General features: G+C 40.7%; 1 protein-coding gene across 13 annotated transcripts in view; it reads right to left on the reverse strand.

The window, feature by feature from the left end:
• Window positions 1-5,114: 5,114 nt before the first annotated feature.
• The window catches only part of IQSEC1 (IQ motif and Sec7 domain ArfGEF 1), a 283,278-nt gene continuing 266,857 nt past the window's right edge, over window positions 5,115-21,535 (reverse strand). For 6 of the 13 annotated variants that reach the window (XM_088171711.1, XM_088171721.1, XM_088171717.1 and 3 more), the window contains 4 exons: window positions 18,701-18,874; window positions 17,354-17,530; window positions 11,116-11,165; window positions 5,115-9,692 (listed from right to left, as the gene is read on the reverse strand). In XM_088171711.1, coding sequence (XP_088027837.1) covers window positions 9,264-9,692; window positions 11,116-11,165; window positions 17,354-17,530; window positions 18,701-18,874 — 830 coding nt within the window. In that variant the 3' untranslated portion in view covers window positions 5,115-9,263. Of the gene's footprint in view, window positions 9,693-11,115; window positions 11,166-16,270; window positions 17,531-18,700; window positions 18,875-21,535 lie in introns of those variants that run through there. The other 7 variants (XM_088171712.1, XM_088171722.1, XM_088171716.1 and 4 more) reach the window with 3 other exon arrangements.

The following is a 21,535-nucleotide window of genomic DNA, read 5'->3' on the forward strand; positions in this document are numbered from 1 at the left end:
ATGGCATTGTGAGCATATCCTAAATAAACACCTGGGTTTTTTCCAGTCACAAGGGGTGATATCACACCTACAGCATCAAACTGCAAGCAGACCATCACTGGCACGGAGAATGCTCTGTTCCTGTGCTGGCACCAATGGTGCCACACCACAGATTTTGTCCCATCCATGCTTTCCAGTGCTCTGTGCAGCCACAGCTGAAATCACACTCCTGGCAGCTGCACTTCTCTGCAGAATCCCCCCATCCTGACCTGATACACCTTCAAACTGTCTTGCACAGAAGTGTACAATCTACTGGAAAAAGAAGTATCAGTATTTTCGCCTTCTGCTCCATCAACACGCCCAACCTTTTCCTTTCCCCACTTTTATTTATGACTCCTGCTGTCTCTGCCACTGAGGTATTTGTCCATGTGTTCCCATCATTTCAGATTCCCTTTCTGGGCCAACTAATCCCTCAGCTGTTCCAGCTCCTCATTACTCCCATTTTGTGAACAACCACAACTCCCACACTGATGTCCATTTTGGCCCATCCCACAGAAGTGGAATTCCCTTTCTGAGAAGGAATTAATGCAAGACAAATAGAGATCAGTAAATTACTACAATAAAATTACCCTTCAGTTTTCCTTTTTGTTCTTCCATCTTTTTCCAGCAGCTGCTTAAAAACTGGTATTCAATAATAAAATGAGACCTGATAACATTTAGTTCTTTGAGACACAGATATTTACTGAAAAAGTGTCACTAAATTACTTTACAGAAACATTCACCAGGCTTTGCAGCACTTCCAGGAAAATACACAAAATTCCTCCTCTCTTTGCACAATCACTGTTTGCTCCTTTTCAACCTGACAGATGATATGAAAGTTTTGCACTTGACATTGATAATTGTCTTTCCCACAGGCATGTGATGATGTGCTCATTGCATCACCTCCTGGCTTGGAATATTTTTTTAAAAGCTGGTTCACAAAAGAAATCCTGGGAAAGGTGAGGGAAGGAACTGGTATTTCCACTTTGGCTCATGGTTACATGCTGTGGAAGTGATGTGATGTGTTTGAAACACAGACGTTAATATGGTCACTGTATAAATACGTAAATAAATTTGTCCAAGCTGTTGTCCATCCACACTGACTGGACTGTGGCGATCTAAGAAACCACCTGAAAAATAAAGATACATTCTGTTAGTGAAAGGGATTCCTCACAACTTCAAGTGGCACTTGCAGGGAAATTTTCCATTAGCTCTGCCATGTTAGATTAAAAGGAAGCCCTAAATTGCCTCATGTTTTGAAGTATTTTATATTTTATTTCACATTTTAATTTTTTTCTTTTAACAGCCAATTAAGATTTAATTTTTAAAGCAAGAGAAAATAGGCCAAACAATGTACTGAAATCAATTTCTGGCTCTGTGAGGGGAGATAAGCTGAACTCAGTGCAGGAAAGAAGCTGTTGCTGTGTGATTGCACCCAAGGAGCTGCAGGCCAGCCTGGAGAGTGCTGGTTTTATGTCACACACAGGTGACAGTGATGAGTGGGAGGCCAAGGGTGGCTATAAAAAGACCTTGCAGTAACTGGATAAAGCACATCTTGGCACTATTAATGAATACAGAAGGGCGATGGGTCAAGAACCTCTTTGCCAAAATAAACTTCATTACTCTAATGTTGGAGAGAAGGAAGGAGCTCCCATGAGCTCAGGAACATTTCATTAATAATTATTAGTCCAATAACTTGCTCCATCCCAAATGAGGCATCTGTTTCTCCCTTTTCACATCTGGGAAGAGAAACAAATGACCCAAAATGCCAGTGCTTTTTCACCAGCTTTTTTCCCCAAGTCATTTCCAATTCCTGCAGTCAGAGGAATTGTTCAGGACACATCCCCTGTGGTTCATTACTAATGTATAGACATGTGTATAGGTATTTGGGTTTCTTTGCATGAAGCTAAGCTGGCAGTCTGAAAATGTGTGAGCAGGGTCATGGAATATTGCAACAGCCCAGAAAGCTGCATGTTGCACTAGTAGGAAAAAAATAGGAAGAGCAGAAACAAAGTTCTGCTTTGAACAAAAATCTCCCCTTTTAGGCATAAAGTACACATACAAATGATTTTGAAAATTTACAGGCTGGCATAACAGAGGAGTTAGCACATAATCAAGGACATTTTTAAAACCTGCTGAAATGCCATGAAAATTCAGGGCTATAAACACCTGGGATGCTTAAAGTGTCTGAATTCAGCACATTTGTCACTGGGCTGGAAAATGTTGCTGCTCTTCCAAACTCAGGGGTTGAAGGACAAGAGAAGTACCCCAAACTCTGGTGATTGCAGGGGTGTGTTCGGTTGGTTGATTTTCTGGGGTTTGGTTGGGGTTTTTTGGATGTTATTTTTAATTATAGCAGAGTCACATTTTGGAGCCTGGTGTAAGGGTTGAGGCAGAAGCAGAGACACAAGACTACCGGAAAGATGGCAAGGATGAATATACAGGATGAATCCTTAAATAAAAAGGTTCTTTCTTCTTGGAGATGGACATAAAAGAGTATTAGCAAGCAAAATGAAGGAATAATCAACCAAGAGCACATGGGGAGCTAGTGGAAGGGAAAGATGCTCACAGGGGTGGGCACCTCCCTGCAGGGTCCCACACTCAGCTGAGCTCTGATCCTATAAAAAAGTCACTACAAAATCACACTGGCAATGTTTAAATGAATTCATTCCCAGCCCCGGTTCACTCTGATCCCACTTAGTTCTAAGTCCCAGAACTCCTGCACAGTCTCTGCTTTTCCCACTTCCCTGGACACAAACCCAGAGCCCATTTCCTCATCAGAAACGAGGCATTGTGTTGTAGCAGAGCAGAGAAGCTGCAAGGACATTTCCATCATGCACTCCTAACATTTCATGTGCCTTGGAATGAATTTCCTCTGCTCATCTTATTAGAGACAGATTATTTTTGCTTTGCTCATTACACAGACCTGCCTGCGCCATGAGCACTGTGTCCAAGTATGAAAAATAAACGAAAGCTACATTGGTGTCATTTCCCAGCAGAGCTGATGAATTGCACGCCCCTGTGGCTGCTTTCAGCTGTTGTGTCTCATGAACCATGCTGCTAATTTCACATCTCAGTTACTGCAAAAACGCTAAATAAAGGGGATTTTTTTTTTCATTTTATCCCTAAAAGTATGCATTTATTCACATGGCAAAACTGATACATCTAAAAATTTGAAAAAAGTGATGGCTTCAAGTCAGCATCAACCACACAACTTTAATTTAAATCTTGTTTAGCTGAGGAAGTACTTCCAGCAGAAATATTAATTCAAGCTTTTCTAACTTTCACGACCAGCCCCATCTTGCAGTTTATTTAGGTTTGCTGAGTAATACAGGATTTGGCTTTAATTCTTGCAATAATGGGAAACAGAAAGAAGGCCTATTAAAAGATACATCTAAAATGAAATACTGAAATACTGTGGTTTAGATATTTCTATTAGACCAGTTGTGCTACGTTCTCTTCCAGGAATTTTATGTCAACAAAATACAGCAGCAAAAATCACTAGGAAGGGTAAAAATCCAGACTGATTCCTTTGGAAAAGGTACATTCAATGCAGCTGTAACACAGGGTGGATATGAATAAAACACTGCACAACTACTAAGATAAAATAAATACATGTTAAAATACTATACCTGTTTTTATGAAACTCTGAATGAAAATCAATCATTTAGGCCAACTGGAAAAAACAAAGTTAAGTAGAATTCATTGATTGTCAACAAAAATATGAATAAAGATACAGATAAACATTTAAATTTCTTTGTTTTGTTTTTCATCCTTTTAATTTTGCATTTCTTTATTTCAAATAAAAAAAATACAAAAAATCCTGTGAAAATAACATGTTGTTAAAAAGTTGCTATCTAGAAGAGCTTGAAAAGTTGTTTATTGCATGACAACTCATTCCTGCAGTCTGTATGTGCACTGCCACGTGCAGACCTCTTGTCTTCTCAAAACGTATTAAAATTCTACAAATCCCAGTTTCTAAACCAGGCATAGAAGTATCAGTGAAGAATAGCTCTGCAAATTCTTCTCCTTCCACTAGAGGGTGTTTCTATGGTACAGAAGCACTGGTCACCTTCTAAGGGGTCCCACAGCTCAGAAGGTGGCACAGAGGATGATGTAAGTGGGTACTTACCTATCAAAAATAAATAAATGATGAAGACGCACATCCTGAAATTAACAGCCCTTCAGAAAGAGGTCACAGTTGATTATTCCCAGAAAATAATTCAAGACTCTCCTAAAATTCATAGGAAACAGAAGCAAACATAGTATTTAGTTTAATTGACAGCTGAGCATTAGCTTGGCCAGGCTTTACAGACACACTACAATGCCCTGGACATGCTGGAAATGCACAAAGGTGAGAGCACAATGATTACCCCACAGGTGATTACCAAAGTATAACTGCAGGATGCAACTCAAATACTGGGAAGGCCACGTGTGGCAAAGTATCCTTCTGGGCTGGAAACTGAGACACACAACAAACAGAGAGGACAAGGAGTAACTGGGCTGTACTTACCCAGTGGTGGGGTGAGGGCTCCCTGCCCGTGGCCACAGAGGCACTTCCAGCTCCTGGGGGGTTCCACAGAGCAGCCCAGGACTTGGCCCTGGCAAGGACAAACGGGGCCCTCCCCAGGCAGGGCAGAAGTGCCCTGGATGGGAGCTCCTGAGGCCACCTGGGGCCAGCTGGACACACAGCTCCTGGGCGAGAAGGTCTCCAAGTTGTCAGCACTGGCCAGGGCTCGAGGGCTTTGGGAATTGTCCACCAGGGCCTCTGCACTGCCTCCCTGTCTGTCTGCACATCTGCATGTTGGAGTCACTGCCTCCCTGTCTGTCTGCACATCTGCATGTTGGATCCATTGCTCTTTAGAGACTCTAGAACTGAATTTATTACAGCACCACCACACCAATATAAGCTGAGTGAGAAGGGGTCACAGACTCCACTCACCACCTCCACCACCTGATCTTCAGTTCCTGGCCCCTCTGAAGTGAGCAGCAGAAATCCCACTGCCTCAGTGGGGCCAGGATACCATTGGAAGGAATTTCCTTCGTTTCAAATATGAAGAGTTGAAGCTTTGGGACTGCACAAAATGAGAAGCAAAGAGTTTTAAATTATTTATTTGATTTCTCCACATGATCACAGTTATAGTTTTACATCAATAGGGTCTGATACTACTTACAAACAGAATGCATATTAAAATGAAAGCACTCCTTTCTTCCCCAGAGTTACAAAAGGGGTCTCAAGCCTCCCCAGAACAGAAGCTTCTTGTAAGCATAATGATTTTTGAAGTCTTTAACAGTCTGCATTCAAGACCTAATTCTAACAGTTTAATACAACTCAAAGCTGATTTAAGTTCCTAGCAGAAGATAGGCAACCTCAAAGTGACTGCAGACTTATAGTAATGCTAATTTACACACTATGTACAATTTAGAGAATTCTCCATTCCCCCTACTGGTCCCATTTTCACCACCCCCTTTTCTCTTTTCCAAATTGAATCTTGTTATTGGTTCCACTTTTCTTTGAAATATATACACGAGAATCCATTTTGCAGGCAAGAAGTGCGATGGTATTTTACAAGGGAACAGCAAAATGCATGCTTAACTGCAGAAAACACACAGCTTCATATGGAACAGCAAGTCAACATCTAGAGATTCAGTGTTTAAATATCTGCTGACTGTCTTTCAGCTCATTTTATCAAGAAACAAGAGGCTTCTGCTGCATGCAGTACATGATGGGAAAATCATTCTACACTGTATGTTAGACTTTTTTTTTTAGCAATACAAGACGCACATTATATTAGGATGAACTTTGATTTTTTGGTTTTTTACATTGTTTTACATTTCATTTTTAACTTAAAAAAATAAAAACCCCAAATATATATTTAATTGTTGTCCCAGAAAAGATTTTTTTTTGTTGCCACACCTTCATTCATTACGTTTTCCTTTCATTTGTTCAAATCAGCATTACTGCTTTGCCACATCATTTATGGGAAGAGAGAACCACGGTAACTCTGTGCACTTCTGTACCAGTTTGTAATTGGCAATGGCATCTGAGAAAAAACCCTCTCCATTCTACTTCTGCCTGCTGTCTGAAGAATTCATTTTAATTCATTTTCTTAACCCCATGCCGTGTTAAATGCTGGAATTCTCCTATTCTAGGTATGACCCACACTGCTCTAAGCCATTGTTGATCAAGGACGGAGTCAGAGAGGTTTTACTCCAACCCTAAACAAGCAGCAAAGCTCTGGAGACTTGTGCTGACACCAAGACACGTTTGGTTGGTTGGAGTACACAGAAACACACAGTCTAAGAAACAAAACAGAACAGAACTAGGAAAAAGAAAATGTCAAGTCCACTGTTTCTCCTCCTTGGCTTGAAAGAACAGAGTTTCCAAATCCTGTGCTCTCACGTGACCAGTTTTGGTTTCTAACCAGCCTCCAAATGATCTGTGATTTCAAATCCCTCACATCAAATCTGTGATTTTGCACCCCCTGCATGCCCAGGGCAGGCACAGCCTCCTCCCCAGTGTCCATGGAATCATGTGGAAATGTTTCTGTGCATGCACGTTTGTGACATCTCCTCAACACTTTGGTTCACAAATACATTGATTGCACGTGGAAAATCAGTGGTCAGGCATTAAACTGTGGCTTACTGTTTAAGTAAGAATATTTATATGTAACTCTAATTTAAATGAATGAAAGGGTTTTTTAAACATAAAGCAAATGCGGACCTGGGAGATTTAACATCTTCAGTGTTAATCAACATAGTGAGTAAAATTTTCCTCTCCACCGCTACTGCATATTCTGCCTTTATTCCATATACAGGAATTTTACTTTCATTTTGCCTCTTCATTTGAAACAAGTACAGCCTGTCGCCCAGTGAAGAGGAGCTTTCTCACCTCTGTTTTAATTAAAAGATGCAGTTTCTGAGAGATGTTTGCACCTAAATGGTTCTTTATCTTTTCTGGAACAACCTATAAGTAACAGTTAGACTCTACTATTGGTACAGATGTAGGAAGAAAAGTCTACATATTGAAGTATGTTATCACTTTACTTCAACTAATATCAACAGTAACACTGATATATTTTGCAATTATACAATATGTAGAGTGTAGCCTCACACTAATAACATTAGATGACATGCAGACAGTTCTACTTTCCCTTATAAGAACAGTATATATTTTTTAAACTGCAAGGAACAGAGCCTCAAGAGACCCATGTGAGCCCTCTTAAGGCAAGCCGCAGAATTTAGAATAGAGTGAGTGATACAGAAAAATAATAATCACTTGTTTTCTTTTCATGGAGATCATTCCGAGGAGAAGGAGCAGAAGGGGAAAACATATTGCACATGTGTGAAACAAACGTGGACTGCTGGGAACAAAAGGCTAAACTCTAGATTGCTGTATTTGCTCTCTGTGGAGGTGAACAAAGTGCTCAGCTTGCAGTTTTGCTGGTATTGTGGTATCCATGGTATGAAAGGGAAAAAATGACTGAACCTCTCCCATCCTCCCCACGCTAGAGATGCCATGAGCAAGCCAACGTGACAAAGTCACTCTGTTGCTCCCATGTCCTCCTAATTTGGGACACTTTTATTACTGTTACACAGAAACCCGACTGGTTGGAGCTTGATTACTTTTACCCATCTCTTACTGGAACTTTTTGCTCATCCTCTTCAAGGTTTGCTTTTAGGCTGGTACAGTTTTGCAGTTGTGATTCCTTTGTCTCTACTGTTTAGGTGTTAAGTCCTTGCAGTGGCTCAAAGTGCTGAAACTACAAAGTAGGTGCCATGGATAACTTTGTACAGGATTTTGGGATACAAATTGTAGAGAAATTTGCAAATGGTTTGGTTACAACACATAAGCAACAACAGCACAGCCTATTTTTATGTGATGTCTTGCAACTAACTGGACTATGGAAGGGAGGGTTTGAGCATAAACTCAGCCTGCTGAGTGCTGGGTGCTTCAAACTAACAAATGTGATGAGTAAAAATGGTAAAGCCACTTCGTTGCTAGCACATGGCTACATGGAATTACAGATTTTTTTTTAATATATATATATATAAAAACCCTATATTAAATTCTAAAACAAACCTTCAAGTTTAAGAGCACTTCCACTGGAAACACTCTGGACTAGAATTCAGCTTTGCTGGGGGTAGAAATGAGAAATTATGGTAAACAGGAACCAAAGTAGCTGAGAAGGATGGAGATTTGCCATTTTCATGTTTGAGATGAATGTTTTTGCAGTGTTTACATGCACCTGGCGGAACTCTTCCCGTGTGCTCGTTCAATCCATATGCTTACAAAAGAAATGTGGATCATGTAAATTCACAGTTATCACAGCCTTTAAAGTGTCTAAGAACTTGTGTGACCAATGCTTGGAGGTGCCCCCTGGTAAGTGGGCACCCTCCATTGCTACGGAATAATTACTGCATCTTAACGAGTTTGCTTACCTGAAATAGCAGAGCAGCTCTAATACTGATTACGTATGGTATCATCGTGTTAATAAAATAAGGATTTATACAAAGCAGTATTGGACTACAACATTTAAATGCTATGTTACTTGGCACATTTAGTAATGATTGCTTAGAAATCTTAACAGGTCCGGAGGACTTGTGATGAAAATATTGAAATGTTTGAAATTGGTTTCTAATGTTTAATGTTTTTGGTCTACTCTTTCATATGCTATTCATCTATTATACTGTCCTATCAAGTAAGTGGAATTCCTTGTAAAGTCTATATTGCTAGTTTTGTGGACTGAAAAAATTTCTTTCCAAGCACAAATGTTAATTATACAGTATATATATATATTTATATGTATATATTTATATTATATAAAGTTTACTTACGTACTTTCATCAACCATATCAGGTCTACTTATTTTTTTTTTTTGCCCATTGAGAATAAAAGAGCAAGAATGCAACACTTGGTTCTGTCTCACTTTTTTCCCTGTTTTTTTTCCATAGGCTAACTTTTCATTATGCGTGTAAAATTGTCCAGGGGTTGGGTGTAAAAGGTAGCTTTCCTCAGATTCAGCAAGCAGCACGTTTTCAAGGCAAGTTTGGAAATAAGACCTAACCAGATGGTGGTGAGCATCTATCCAGTAGATAAGTAAAACCAGGATGGCCTGGGCTAACCGGAATGATTTTATTTAGGAACGGCAAGCCGTGAAGCTCATGGAACGGCCTAACGGTGTGGTTTGTTGCTTCCTGCAAGTGCCTTGTTCAGAACTAGAGTCATGAGGAGGCCTTTAGGCCTAGACTATGGTGCTGATGCCGCTGTGCTTGGGCTTGGTGCTGGCGGCGGGCGGCGGGGGCGGCCCGTGGTGGTGCGGGCCGTGGTGCCCGTGCGGCAGGAAGGGGCCGTGGGCGTGCCCGTGCCCGTGCTGGTGGTACTGGTGCGGGTGCGGGTGCGGGGGCGGGTGGTAGTGGTGGTGGTGGTGGTAGGGCGGCGGGTTCTGGTGGCAGTAGGGGCCGTGGTGCGGGTGCGGAGCGGCCGCCGCGCCCTCGGCGTGGTGCGGGGCCTGCGGGGCCGCGTGGCTCTGGGACGGGGCCTTGCCCCTCTTGCTACCGAACAGGGACCCTAGGAGGGAGGAGGAGTTGGGCATAGTCTGGTGAGGGCGAGATGGACACTCTCGGGTTGATGTAGCTCTTCGGCGCATGTGAGGACTGCTAATGATGGACCCCTAAAAAGAAATTAATAGAAAATAAAAATTAAAAAAAAAAATCTTGAAATGTTTGAAAAGGAAAAAAAAAAAATTAAAAAAAAAAAAAAAAAAAGGAAAAAGTTCACACCAACCCACAAACTCCTCCTTTAGGGTTCGCATGGGTGGATTATGTTAAAGAGTTCTAGGGAAAATTTTATCTTCACCTTCCCTAAGTTGCCAATGGGGCACTTGTGCCCTTCTTAGGGGATGTTAAGCACCGAGTGATTTTTCTCTCAGTATTTTGACATCAAAAGATAAGACTTTGAATTAAAAAAAAAAAAGTCACGGAAGAGTAACATGATACAAGACCTACGAGTGTGCTCTTAAAGGAAAAATACATTTTAAAATACTGCAAAAAATACCATATTTGCTTTTTTACCACACACACAAAAAAATAAAGCTACATTAAATTCAACCTTAATTAAGCACACAGCAGCAAATGTTACAGTTCAGATTTTAAAATGGTATTTAAATCTTTATTTATAGTAGTTTTCCACTACTATGCATGACAGTGCTGCTTCTCAGGCCTACCTCTAAATTTTGTGTTAAATGGAACCATATCATTTTTGCCACTAAGATTTCTATGTGCTTGTATTATTCTGACCTGTGGTCCAACATTCTCTATTATTTAGCCTGGAATTTAGTTGCTGGAAGTTGTATTTTTAAAGAGTCATGGGGCATAACAGTACTTAGGCAAAGTGTGCTAGACTTAAACTGCAATCTACCTAAGCCAAACACCAAAAAAAAAACAAACAAAAAAACCAAACAAAAACCAAAAAAACCCAAAAAAAAAAAAGAGAAAAAAAAGAAAAATCTGCAAGCTGAATTCAGAGACATGAACAGTATATATAAATGGTTTGAAGATGAATGAAATCTCATGAAATCCACATTGAATTCACCTATCTGAATAATCTTTTTATCCTCCCATGCCCTATCTGTGCAATTCCATGGTGTCATGACTGCATACATTTAGCAATTGAACTCGAAAATAAGCAATGGGGATGGTTGAGCATGACAGTCAATAGTTGTAGCTAAATATCAAACAGCAAGAACAGTGTACTCGGCAACAAAGAGCAAGTGGGCTTTTAAGCTGGGACCAGACTGAAATGGTGGCAAAAGGACACATCATATCCATTTAACCATGCTTGCAGGAACAAAGGGAACAAGGTTAGCTCAAACCAAAAATGGCATTGCTCTAAAACAAGCTGTCAGTGCTTTGTAAGCTGGAAGAATACAGAGTGAGTAGCCTAGGCATGCATTTTATTTGTGGCAGGCAGGTTATATATATATATATATATATATGTTAGAAGAAAAAAGAGCAAAAAAATATGTATGTATAAAAAAGAAAGGTTTGAAATGCACATCATCACATCCAGCTAGACATCAGGAACTTCCTACTTACTTCCATATTGCTGTCTAGCGATCCTGCACTGCTGCGTCGCCCACGCTTGCCTGCCCAGGACATGCAACAGCAAAGATTAGAGACTGCGACACGACGGCGCCACACAACCCCACAGCTTTAGGGCCAGCAGGGACAGCACCTCCCTGCACCTGCCTGGGCTTTTAGGGGTTCAGTGCTAATTTGGAGGGTGGTGGTTGTTGTTGGTGGGAATCGACTCGCACGAGTGGGGGTGAGGTTTTTCTAGATTTGCACCATTCTCGAGGTACGTGTGTCTGAGCAGGTTTAGTGCTGTGGCTGTGATGCTGAGCAGCAATGATTTTAAAGGGTTTGGTTTCCTGGAATCTAATCGGCCATGAAGGTTTTTTTTTTTGTTTTAAACATTGAGATGTATTTGTGGGGTGGCATTAACTTAAATGCAAAATCTAACGTTGAAATATTCTGAACTTCAGTGTGGGCATCGGTTTTATCACTTCATGGGTTTTATCACTTCATCAATTTTATCACTTCATCAGTTTTATAATTTCATCGATTTTATCATTTCAATTTCAGCTTTGAACCTCAGTGGATTTCATACAATCTTCTTTCATGAGGTTTAAAAAAAACTAAACTTAATTTTTGATCAGTAAATCTGGAATTTGTCTTGACATTATGGCTAGATTTTGTTTGTTTAGCTGTGCAGTGCTTTATCTTTAAGCATGTTGGACTTGTACTCCAACAGTCTCAAATTGCAAAGACATTTGCCTAAACCCACAGGTGAAACTCCAGACTGTTTGCCTAAAGAGCCAGAACACCTCAGTGGCTGTATAGGACACAGGATCCTAGATTTTCTTTCTCACTTCACAGTGAGGGAAAGCAGGGAAAATAGCATCTGGCTGCAGTGGAAATACAGATTTTTAGAAGATAGCTTTGTGGAACTTTGCTTTCCAAAGTTTCAAAATACTTTCCTGGCAAGGTGTAGAAACAAAGATAAGCTTTTAGGAGCCCTCAGGTGCTCAGAGCTTCCCTAAAATCTGCAGGGCTTTAGAAACCAAAGCCTTCTCAGCACTCTCTCCTTGCTTTCCTGCAAGGCCAAATATCAAAGACAATCTCCACCCTGCATTGGCACACTGCTGCCTTCAGAATCATCTAGTCTGGGAGGTGGTTTTGGGGTAGAATGTGAGGATTTCAGCATCACTGAACCAATTAATGACATACCCTCATCACAGGCACCCCAAAAGTACCTGGGATCAGAACTAGGGAGCACTGGAACTGCTCATAGGACAATTCAGAGTACCCAAAGGGTCACTATGATCAAAAACTACCACTTGCTGGATTTATAACCATAACATTGACCTGGTTGGTCACAGGATGCTACCTTGGCACAAGTTTCTCGTAAGAGTTACAGTTCCAGGCTACTGGAACATTTTCCCCTCCTATAAAGAGTCGCTCCCCAGTACAAACCCCTCTGCAGTGACATTAAACTGAGGGGAAGGCATCTGTGGTCAAGGTGTTGTGTTTGACTTGTAAAATTTGGGATTTGGAACAATTCCCCTGGATGGGCTCTTTGTCAAAAGCTCACTGCTTCATCTACAGTCAAACTAGAGCTGTACTATCTTATGAGATCCCCAAGAAAAACTGGGCTTGATAATCCCTTATTTTGACTCCTAGTCAGGCTTTGATATTTTTCTGCTCTGGTAACGGGATTAGTACTGATTAACACTCCAATCACTCTTGCTTGCTGATGCAAACACACTGCGGCAGCCACCTCGGAACTTAGCAGTCAGGGTTGCAAATAAGACTGAGAGCTGACACGGGGCATTAAACGTGGCCAAAAATGAAGGAAAACACAACAATCCAATGCCTTTTGCATATGGCAGGAGTCACAGTCTGATCAAATAACCACGGACACAGTAAATACAGACAGAGAGCGACAGATGGAATTTTGCTCAGAATAACTTCAGGGCAAAGTAGTACTTGCAAAGCCAAGAACAAACAGAAAAATCCTACTTCAAATGCCTGTGATTTCCCTCAGATAGGCACCATTGCTGTATAGAGGCTTCATTCATTTTCTTAAAAACAAACTGAACCCAATTCTGTGCTGACATGCAGTGTGATGGGAAGGCTACTCAGTAAACCCCCTGGAGCATTCCCCCTGCCAATATGAGTTTATTCCAGACTGTTCCCGGGTCTTTAGGATGGCATCCCATCCCAGAAAGGCCTCCCTAGCGCTGCAGCCTTCACATGCATCTCAGGGAAATGGTGACTCTCCACTGGAATTGCATCTAAGCATGTACTGGCAGGATAATCAGCAGCTGTGGTATAAAGCAAGGTGGTATTTATGAAATCTGAAGCTTAGTTTTGCTTAATATATTACGCTTACTTTAATTTTTTAAGGCTGTTAGAGCAGGCTTTAATTTATTTTATAAAATTAAACTTCAATTATTTTAACCTTATCTCTTAGATATTAATATTCCTTGTAAGAAATATCTTTAACTTACACAAGTGTATGTCCCATATATGAACATATATATGAACATGCATTATATGCAGGAGCTAAGGATATTTCAAATTTATAGTAGAAATATGAAGTGATTACAAGATTTTTACAAACTTGAACATGCCAAAAGAAAACTGAGCTTCATTAATAAAAGCCATTGCACCTTGCAAAATGGATATGTGCAGGACATATCACAGGATGTCTGGTGATCTCACAGCTCAGGCTGCAGATCAGCTTGGTACATGGGAAACATTTCTCACTGCTGCTCTGTAGTTCTTCAAACTCTTCTGGGCCAGTGAGATAACTGATAGCTAAACACTGTATTATGATCTGGGTTCGTGTGTCTTGGGGAAAAGGTTTGGAAAAAAGTTTTAATTAAATTACTCTCTCCAGTCATTAGAGAGACCACTACTGGGGGGAGGGAAGGGGGGGAAGACTGTCACCTTCATATTTTCACCTTGTTTTCTGTGTGAAACAGGTACAGTCTTAAGATCTCACACTGAAATAGAATTATTTTAATCCTGGAAATACTTTTTGTTTTGGTTTGGTTTAATTTTTTTTTGATCTGTGGCTGTTTTAGACTAGCCCAGCTCCCAGTAATAGGAAGCACTGTACCACCCTCACTTGGGCAGTACTACCTGGCTGTGCCAGTTGTGGGATACTGGGGCAAACAAGAAAATTGCAATTTTTAAACCAGTTCAGTGTGTAAATATTATTCCCAGCTTACAGGTTAGGGATATGGGAATAAAGTTTGAATTCCACTGCAAACTCAATGTAAAAGTGCTGGGTTCCTCAGCAACTCAATGTGGCTGGAATTCAAATTAAAAACTTAAAATCAGTCCAGAAAAGTGGGAGAGAAACAGAATGGGAAACACAACCAGTCCAATCCTTCCTGCTCTCCTTTAGTGACCAAATAATTCTTTCTGTGGAACAGTGGCCATGAGGCAACATCACACTTTTCCCATCCTTCTGTAAACTCATAAAACTCAGCTTTAGATGCATTAAAATTTGTCTGGCTTCTAATATTTTCATATAAATTAAGAATTTCCAGGTCTGGAAGACTTAAATTCAGTTCTTCCTTGACTATAGCTCAAGAATGTGCAATAAAAATTATTCATTTCTCTTTAGAGAAAAAGAAAGTCCTAAATATTTTTGACACATTAGCATCTTGGAAGACTTGGATGTCACATTCTGTTTTATATTCCATGGAAAGAACTGTCAATCCACAAGGAACAACGGCATCCCTCAGATGAAGAGACCCTCAGCATACCCCTTGCACAGCTGGGAGTTGAGCTATTGTGGCAAAGGCATGGAACCACCCTCAGGAAAGGATTCCTGATGGACAAATCCTGCTTTTCTGTGCATTTCCAGCTTAGAGGCAGAATCAGTCAGGGTGTCAGCATTTGTTAGTTAAATCTCAGAAGCTTCTGAATTGCCACTCAGAGAAATTTAAAGTCACTTTCCACAGCCTCCATTTACTGGGATGTCTGGGGGACAGCAATGGATTGTTTTCTTAAATAGCTCTGTCATGTACTTGTGCAGCCAGATGCTGTTCAGTCACATTTCCCTTCACTGAATAAACAGTTTGAATTTTGGGTTTGCAGTGTTCACTGGACATTTACCTGCCTTCCTGCATAAATATGCAACCAGGCCATTTTCTCATGTTTGTTAGATTTTTTTCTGATTAAATGTAGAAAGGGTCTTCCTAAAAATCCACTTTCCTACAGGCCCACACTCTCCTGTTCCTCTTCCTTGTTGATCCTGTTTTTCATCCACAAAAGGATTTGAGGCAACCTAACTCAGTCCTGTTTCAGAGAAGCAATTTAATATGGGACAGTCACTGGGGTGCAGTATCTTCCTAACTGAGAGAGATTTCTTTGCTTTTCTATGGATCACTTCTCCCACATTAAAAATAAAATTAGCCTCACATGCAAGCTATTCTCGGAGAGAAGGCAGGAAAGATATGGATCATACCCCTGAAGTCACTCCACCAAGTAACAAAGCAAAAAACAGGCTAGTAATTTCTCAAGTCAGTTGCACTGCACAAGACCAAACAGAAACTCTCCATAATTCTCAGCTGTTTCAAGTTAAAATTAAGTTTAGTTGGGTTTAACAAAGGCATTGATAAACCCTGCAGTCTGTGAGTGATTTCTACTTTTTGTCATGGAAAAAGGTTATTTTCAGCAATAAGCATGCCAGCTGTAGGCATGCCCTGTGAAATGTGTTTGTGATTACAAATGCTGGTTTGTTGAATTAAACCCATAATATGAATTCAAATACATGGCAGTGTTTGAAAGAGAGAGATGAGTAATTCTGATGGAATGAAAAAATTAATCATCAATCACATTTAGGTACAGATACCCACTGAACTCACATATTAACAATATGGTAGTTCTCATTCTAATGAAATAAAACCAAAACAACAGAAAAGGATGATGAAGTATCCTCAAATCTGAGAGGTAAGAGTGGTGAAGACTAGGGCTTGATCTAAAATCCACTGGTGCCAAGCAAGCACCAATATTCAACTTCAGCCTGATTTTGGATCAAGGGCCTAAGTCTTTTAATGAAGCACATGGAGATGTGAGTATGAAAGCCTAAACAGAGAAGAAAAGAATTGAAAGAGCTCACTCTCTACATATTTGTATGCACATACCTATACCCACAAAACACAGGCTATCATTTCAGTTTACAACAATTTTATTTATTGCAGCATAGCTAAAATCTCTTCTTTAGTTAAAAGAAAAGGAAATCAGTAAGTAGTGTCTACTAACAAAAATATACAGAATATTGAAAGTAAGACTACACTGTACATCATCACTGCAATTGAAAGAACAAAGCAAAGTATGCAACACAGCCTGTGAACTAAAAACCAAATAATTTTAAAAAATAGGGTTGCTACTGTCCCTGGAAATACTTTCTGAAGAGTGGACACAGTGCTCAGATAAGACTTCTTGTCAGTGACAAGAATCTTTAACACTGAAAGATTACATACCAGGTGTGAGGCAAACCATCAAATAAGAGCATGCCCAACTTCCTCTGGCTTGCTTTGGGTAAAAATTCACACCACCACTGCTTTCCAGTCTTTAATCAGTTAATAAAACTTAACACACATCAGTGGCTGTATGGATTATGAGCATTGTTGTCCACCACTAGGGCTTCTTTGGTTCTATTGCCAAGAGAACTTCACAATAACCTCTTTTTGCAAGAATTAGGAACTGTGTCTGAGTTACAAAACAAGGAAAGAGCATCAGGGACACACTGAGTTACACAGTTCTAGACAGAATTTAGTAGGGCTTCACTCAATTTCATTCATCCAGGTGGTAACACAGGTACACTTGAGCACAGAATGTACAGAGACCAGGAGCTTTCCTTCCCTTTCTAGGTCTACTTTATAAGGGGGAAAAAGCAAAGGAGATGAAAAAAAAAAATCAAGGAAAACTAAGCGAGTTACTCTTAGCACAAGTCAATCATTTCCGTTTGATTAAAAACTTACAATTTTTCCTCTGTCTTCACTGTCCTTTAAAAGTTTCTATAGCAACCTACAACGGCTTAAATGCTTTCAAACAGTGGCCGCTTAACAGAACAAGGGTAAAAAAACAAACAGAAATTAACCACGAGCCGGGGGTGGGGGGAGGGGGAAGCTATTTGGAAGTGTGCGATTCCAACACTGCTATTTCCGGAGGCCCAGAGCGAGCTGGGCTCCGTGGGCATGGTGGAGGCAGCTGTGCATGCAGAGAGCCAGGGAGGAGAGGCAGCGCTTACCTGCTTCGGACAGGTCCCGCAGCGAGGAGCTGAGCGCGCTCCGCTTCAGCCCCTCGCCCCCGGCGTAGCTGTCATCCAGGCACGCCCTGGGCAGTGTCCCGTTCCCGGAGTCCTTCTTCAGGCTGGAGCACTGCGACATGCTGGGACGCACCACCCCCTTCTGCTTCTCCAGCTCGGCTGCAACACACACGGGGGCTTTTACATTGGTGTTCATGGGGATAAAACAACCGAGAACATCCCTGTGTCTGGGAGTGGAGTGAACGCCAGACAGGAGCTGAGCCCCTCTGCTGATACCTTGAGATTTAGCTGTCCTATTTTCCAGACTCTGTACTGCCTTAGTGTATAACTCTGAACTGCATATAAAGTGCTGGCACGTTCTCCTCACAGCTTAGCCAGAGAAAAATCCTTTTCCAGCCCCAGAACCAAGGACATCGCTGCAGCTTCAGCCCCAAAAAGTGCAAACAGCAGCGAATTGAGGAGAGAATCTGGGAGGGTGGGACTGCAGAACCTGGAGCTGGGATTGGACAATGAACCCCAATATGGAAATGGACCCAAACTTATAAAAGTGGGAAAACTCATGACACAGGGTCCATCTTGGGTCCATCCTGGGTGTAGCCATGGCCAGGCTCTTGTACTGCCCTTGAAGGGCTTTTAATAAATCCCTACTTTATTCCTTTAACACTGTACAGCCTCTGTTCCAGGGAGCCTCTCTGGGCATCACTACCAACAGCTGGATATGGATCAGGACCTCTTTTGGAAAAATGGGATAAAATTTCGTGTTTGGACACTCACGGGACTACCAGCAAAATAAATCAGTTTGGACCACGGTTTCCTTATTGACTACAGGAATTGCAACATGGAAATGAAGAAAAAGTCTGTGAAGCTTATTGGAAGGGCTATCATTGGGAATTTCAGTGTGAGGTAAATTACCCCTAAAATTCTTGCTGTAATTTATGTTACAAATCACAGATCCATCTGTCCTCTGTCCAAATTATGCTTAAAATCTTACTGGAATTTACAGTACAAATCACAGATCCATCTGTCCTCTGTCCACATTATCCCTAAAATTCTTGCTGTAATTTATACTACAAATCACAGACCCAGCTCTCCTCTGTCCATTGTTATTTGCAGCTTGTCCAGGATAAATTCTACTGCAGCTACACTGCAGTAAATAGGAGTCAATGAACTCAGATGGGGCTTAAGGAATTATTGGTTTTTTTCCTTCTTCTTGAGGCAAAGTCATGGGAAAACCCACATGATTCAGAACTTTTAAGGAGTTCTAATCGTTATACACATCTTCAGAATTTTCTTAGTTTGATTAGCTGGAAAATGCTCTATTATATGTACCTTTGTACTTACACTCTATTCTGTGCTTTTCCATTTCTTGAACTTCTGCAATCGATTCCCTCAAATCATCTGTAAACTTCTTCCTGTCCTGAGGATTTGGTGCATTGAAATTTATGAGTACTTTGATATCTGCTCCTGGAACAGCTGACGTGAGCCGAATGCCATTAGGATAATCTGGAAGAAAAAGGCAAGAAAAACTAAGCTCTGATTATTACAATTACTTTTCTTTTAATAAAAATACCCACCAAAACTGAAAGCTTTTTACTAATATTACCACAGAGGATACAAAGTCAGAGAAATAAAAGTCTGACAGCACAAAATTAGAATAAAATCTCTAAGGTACATTGGAGCAGGTCAACAGTCAAATACTGAACAAATATCTTTATGTAGCTGCTACCCTTAAGGTACAATATACAATATATATCAAAAACAGCAGAAAAAAAGCGCAAAAACTAAGGGGATAATATTTCTTCCATAGAATAGATCCCATGATCTACCTTACCCACTTGTGACCAAAGTTTTGCTTGAGCACAAAGGCTACTTCAAGACATTTCAAATTGTCTTTTACTTTTAACTCACCATTTGCAGGAAGACAAACAGGTACAGATTTAGTATTTCCTATTAGACTGTGTTCCCTGTACATCCTACTTTCCTTTTTTTCTTTTAAATAAAGTTAAAAGTATCAGTGAAATCACATACTGAAAAAGTAAAAGGACTGATTTGGTTTTTTTACACTTCTTTTGACCTATATTATGGACTTTTATTAATAAAAAGCAGATTTTTCAGGAAAATGTCTTTTCTTCTTTTCTAGGTGTTCTTCTGAAATTTTAACAGCTGGTCAAAAATATCTCCTGGGACAGAAGGCTCATTTACAGAAAGATACTCAGAATGAAAGTATGTCCCACTGTAAAAAACAAATCAGTCTTTGCTTGAAGCAGGGACTGGAGCAATGGGGTGTAAGCAAACCTCAACGTGTGCATTTTAACTCAATGTTTTCTTTTACTCAGCTGCCTTCCCCTCTCGGTTTGCTAAAGCTCTCAAATATTTACTTCAGTATTTGAGCCCAATCTCAAGGGCTCCCATGTACTAAAACCTCTCTCCCTCAAGAGCCAGCAGATAAAGTGAAGCACTCCCCTCCCTCAAAGCCATGAGGTTTCAACAAGACTTCAACTATTGAGAAACCAGTGCACGTGCTTGGCTTTTTTAGGGTACCTTAACTTTGGCTTTTTCAGGGTACCTTAACTTTGGCTTTTTTTAAGGTACCTAAACTCCCAGATCAAAGCTGCAACTAAAAGTGAAGCAAATCCATTTACAATCCTCAGGGAAAACAGAGCAACTGCCCCGAGGCTCAAATGGTCCTGAGGGGAAGGATTTGGGAGTTTTGCTGAGATTTGCTGTCAATACCTCACACAGAAGCCAGGGGGTCCCAGTACTGGGCAGGCTCAGGTGGGAGGTTAGGAACACTGGCACAGGGAATGCAGCAAACAGCTCTGTACCACTCCAGGGGCAAGAATAAAAATGTTTACAAAACCACACAAGGAAACCTAGCAACCCCAAAGTTACCAGGGCTGCCCCCACATACGAGCCAAGAAGGAATTTCCACATAACAAACACACAGATTTTATTACCAGAGATATTTCTCTCCACTGTATTGATCAAGTATCAGGAAACCTTCACATCAATATTTCTTGGTTTCAGTCACACTCTCTCCTAAGTGATCTGCTCCCCCTCTGTATTTTGTTAGTGATTTTCCCTTATGGCCTATTTACTTATTAGAGATATGTGATATGTTTTCCCTTTTAGAGCTCATCTATCCCTCAACATAACTGACTTCTATCATTAAAAGTCAATTCTTCTATCACCAGTACTAGTCATTTGCTCAACTTCACCAGCAGCCAAACCAATATTTTTGCTGCTTCTGCTGTAGCAACACTGACTTTTATTCCCCTGAAACGAGGGAACAGCTGCTCCACACAGAGTTACTGATGACTCTGGCCAAAACAGCCCAAAGCTTGCTGGGGCCAGGGGAGACCAAGAATATTGAATTTTACAAATAAAAGGGGACAAATACTTCTCTTTCCCAATCAGAAAATTGTGCATCCCACCTAAGAGGCACCAATATTAGAGTCTGTTCACTGATTCATTCACTGCAGTGAATTCAACTCAGAAGCCCTCCTGAAGTGTCTCAGTTAAAATGCCTCCAGTTTACTGGGAGGAATCCAATCCTTTACTTCTTGTTTCACTATAGTGATTTTTAAATTTATTTGATTAGTGTTTCTACTTAGCATGCCTGTATTTTTAAAATACATTTTATTTAACATGGCATCAGAGATCCTTCTATTTTTAGTAGAATCCAGGACAGACGTATTTAGCCTTCCCCTCCAAAACTGAATTTTGTATCATATAATGCATTCACAAGAGAGAGAGAATGCATGTGGAAGCATAGAAACAATCTGTGGGCTACAGAGCTGCTGTGAGCTCTGCAAAACCTTCCCCTTGGAAATCTCCAGAGGCTTTGACTCAGTAACAGCATTGGATTTTTAGGGAGCACATTCTCAAGGACAAGGCAAAACTAAGAACCTTCTATGACAGAAAAGCACAGGAACTACTGCAGCTCACACTGGGCTGGACCCAATTTATCAGGGGGTGAAGATCTGGCCACAAACCATGAATTCAGTCAGGCTGTCTCCCTATGTACCACACCAACAACTCTGCTCTGCTGTCACTACTGATCCTGTTTATGGGCTTAGGAGGAGGATTTTAGTTAAATTATTTGGGGTTTTGTCTGCTAAGAAGCACTAAAGATAAAAAGAACATTGGACTGATGCAGATTGT

Source organism: Sturnus vulgaris, chromosome 11 (genome assembly GCF_052056855.1).
Source record: "Sturnus vulgaris isolate bStuVul1 chromosome 11, bStuVul1.hap1, whole genome shotgun sequence".
Classification (NCBI taxonomy): domain Eukaryota; kingdom Metazoa; phylum Chordata; class Aves; order Passeriformes; family Sturnidae; genus Sturnus; species Sturnus vulgaris.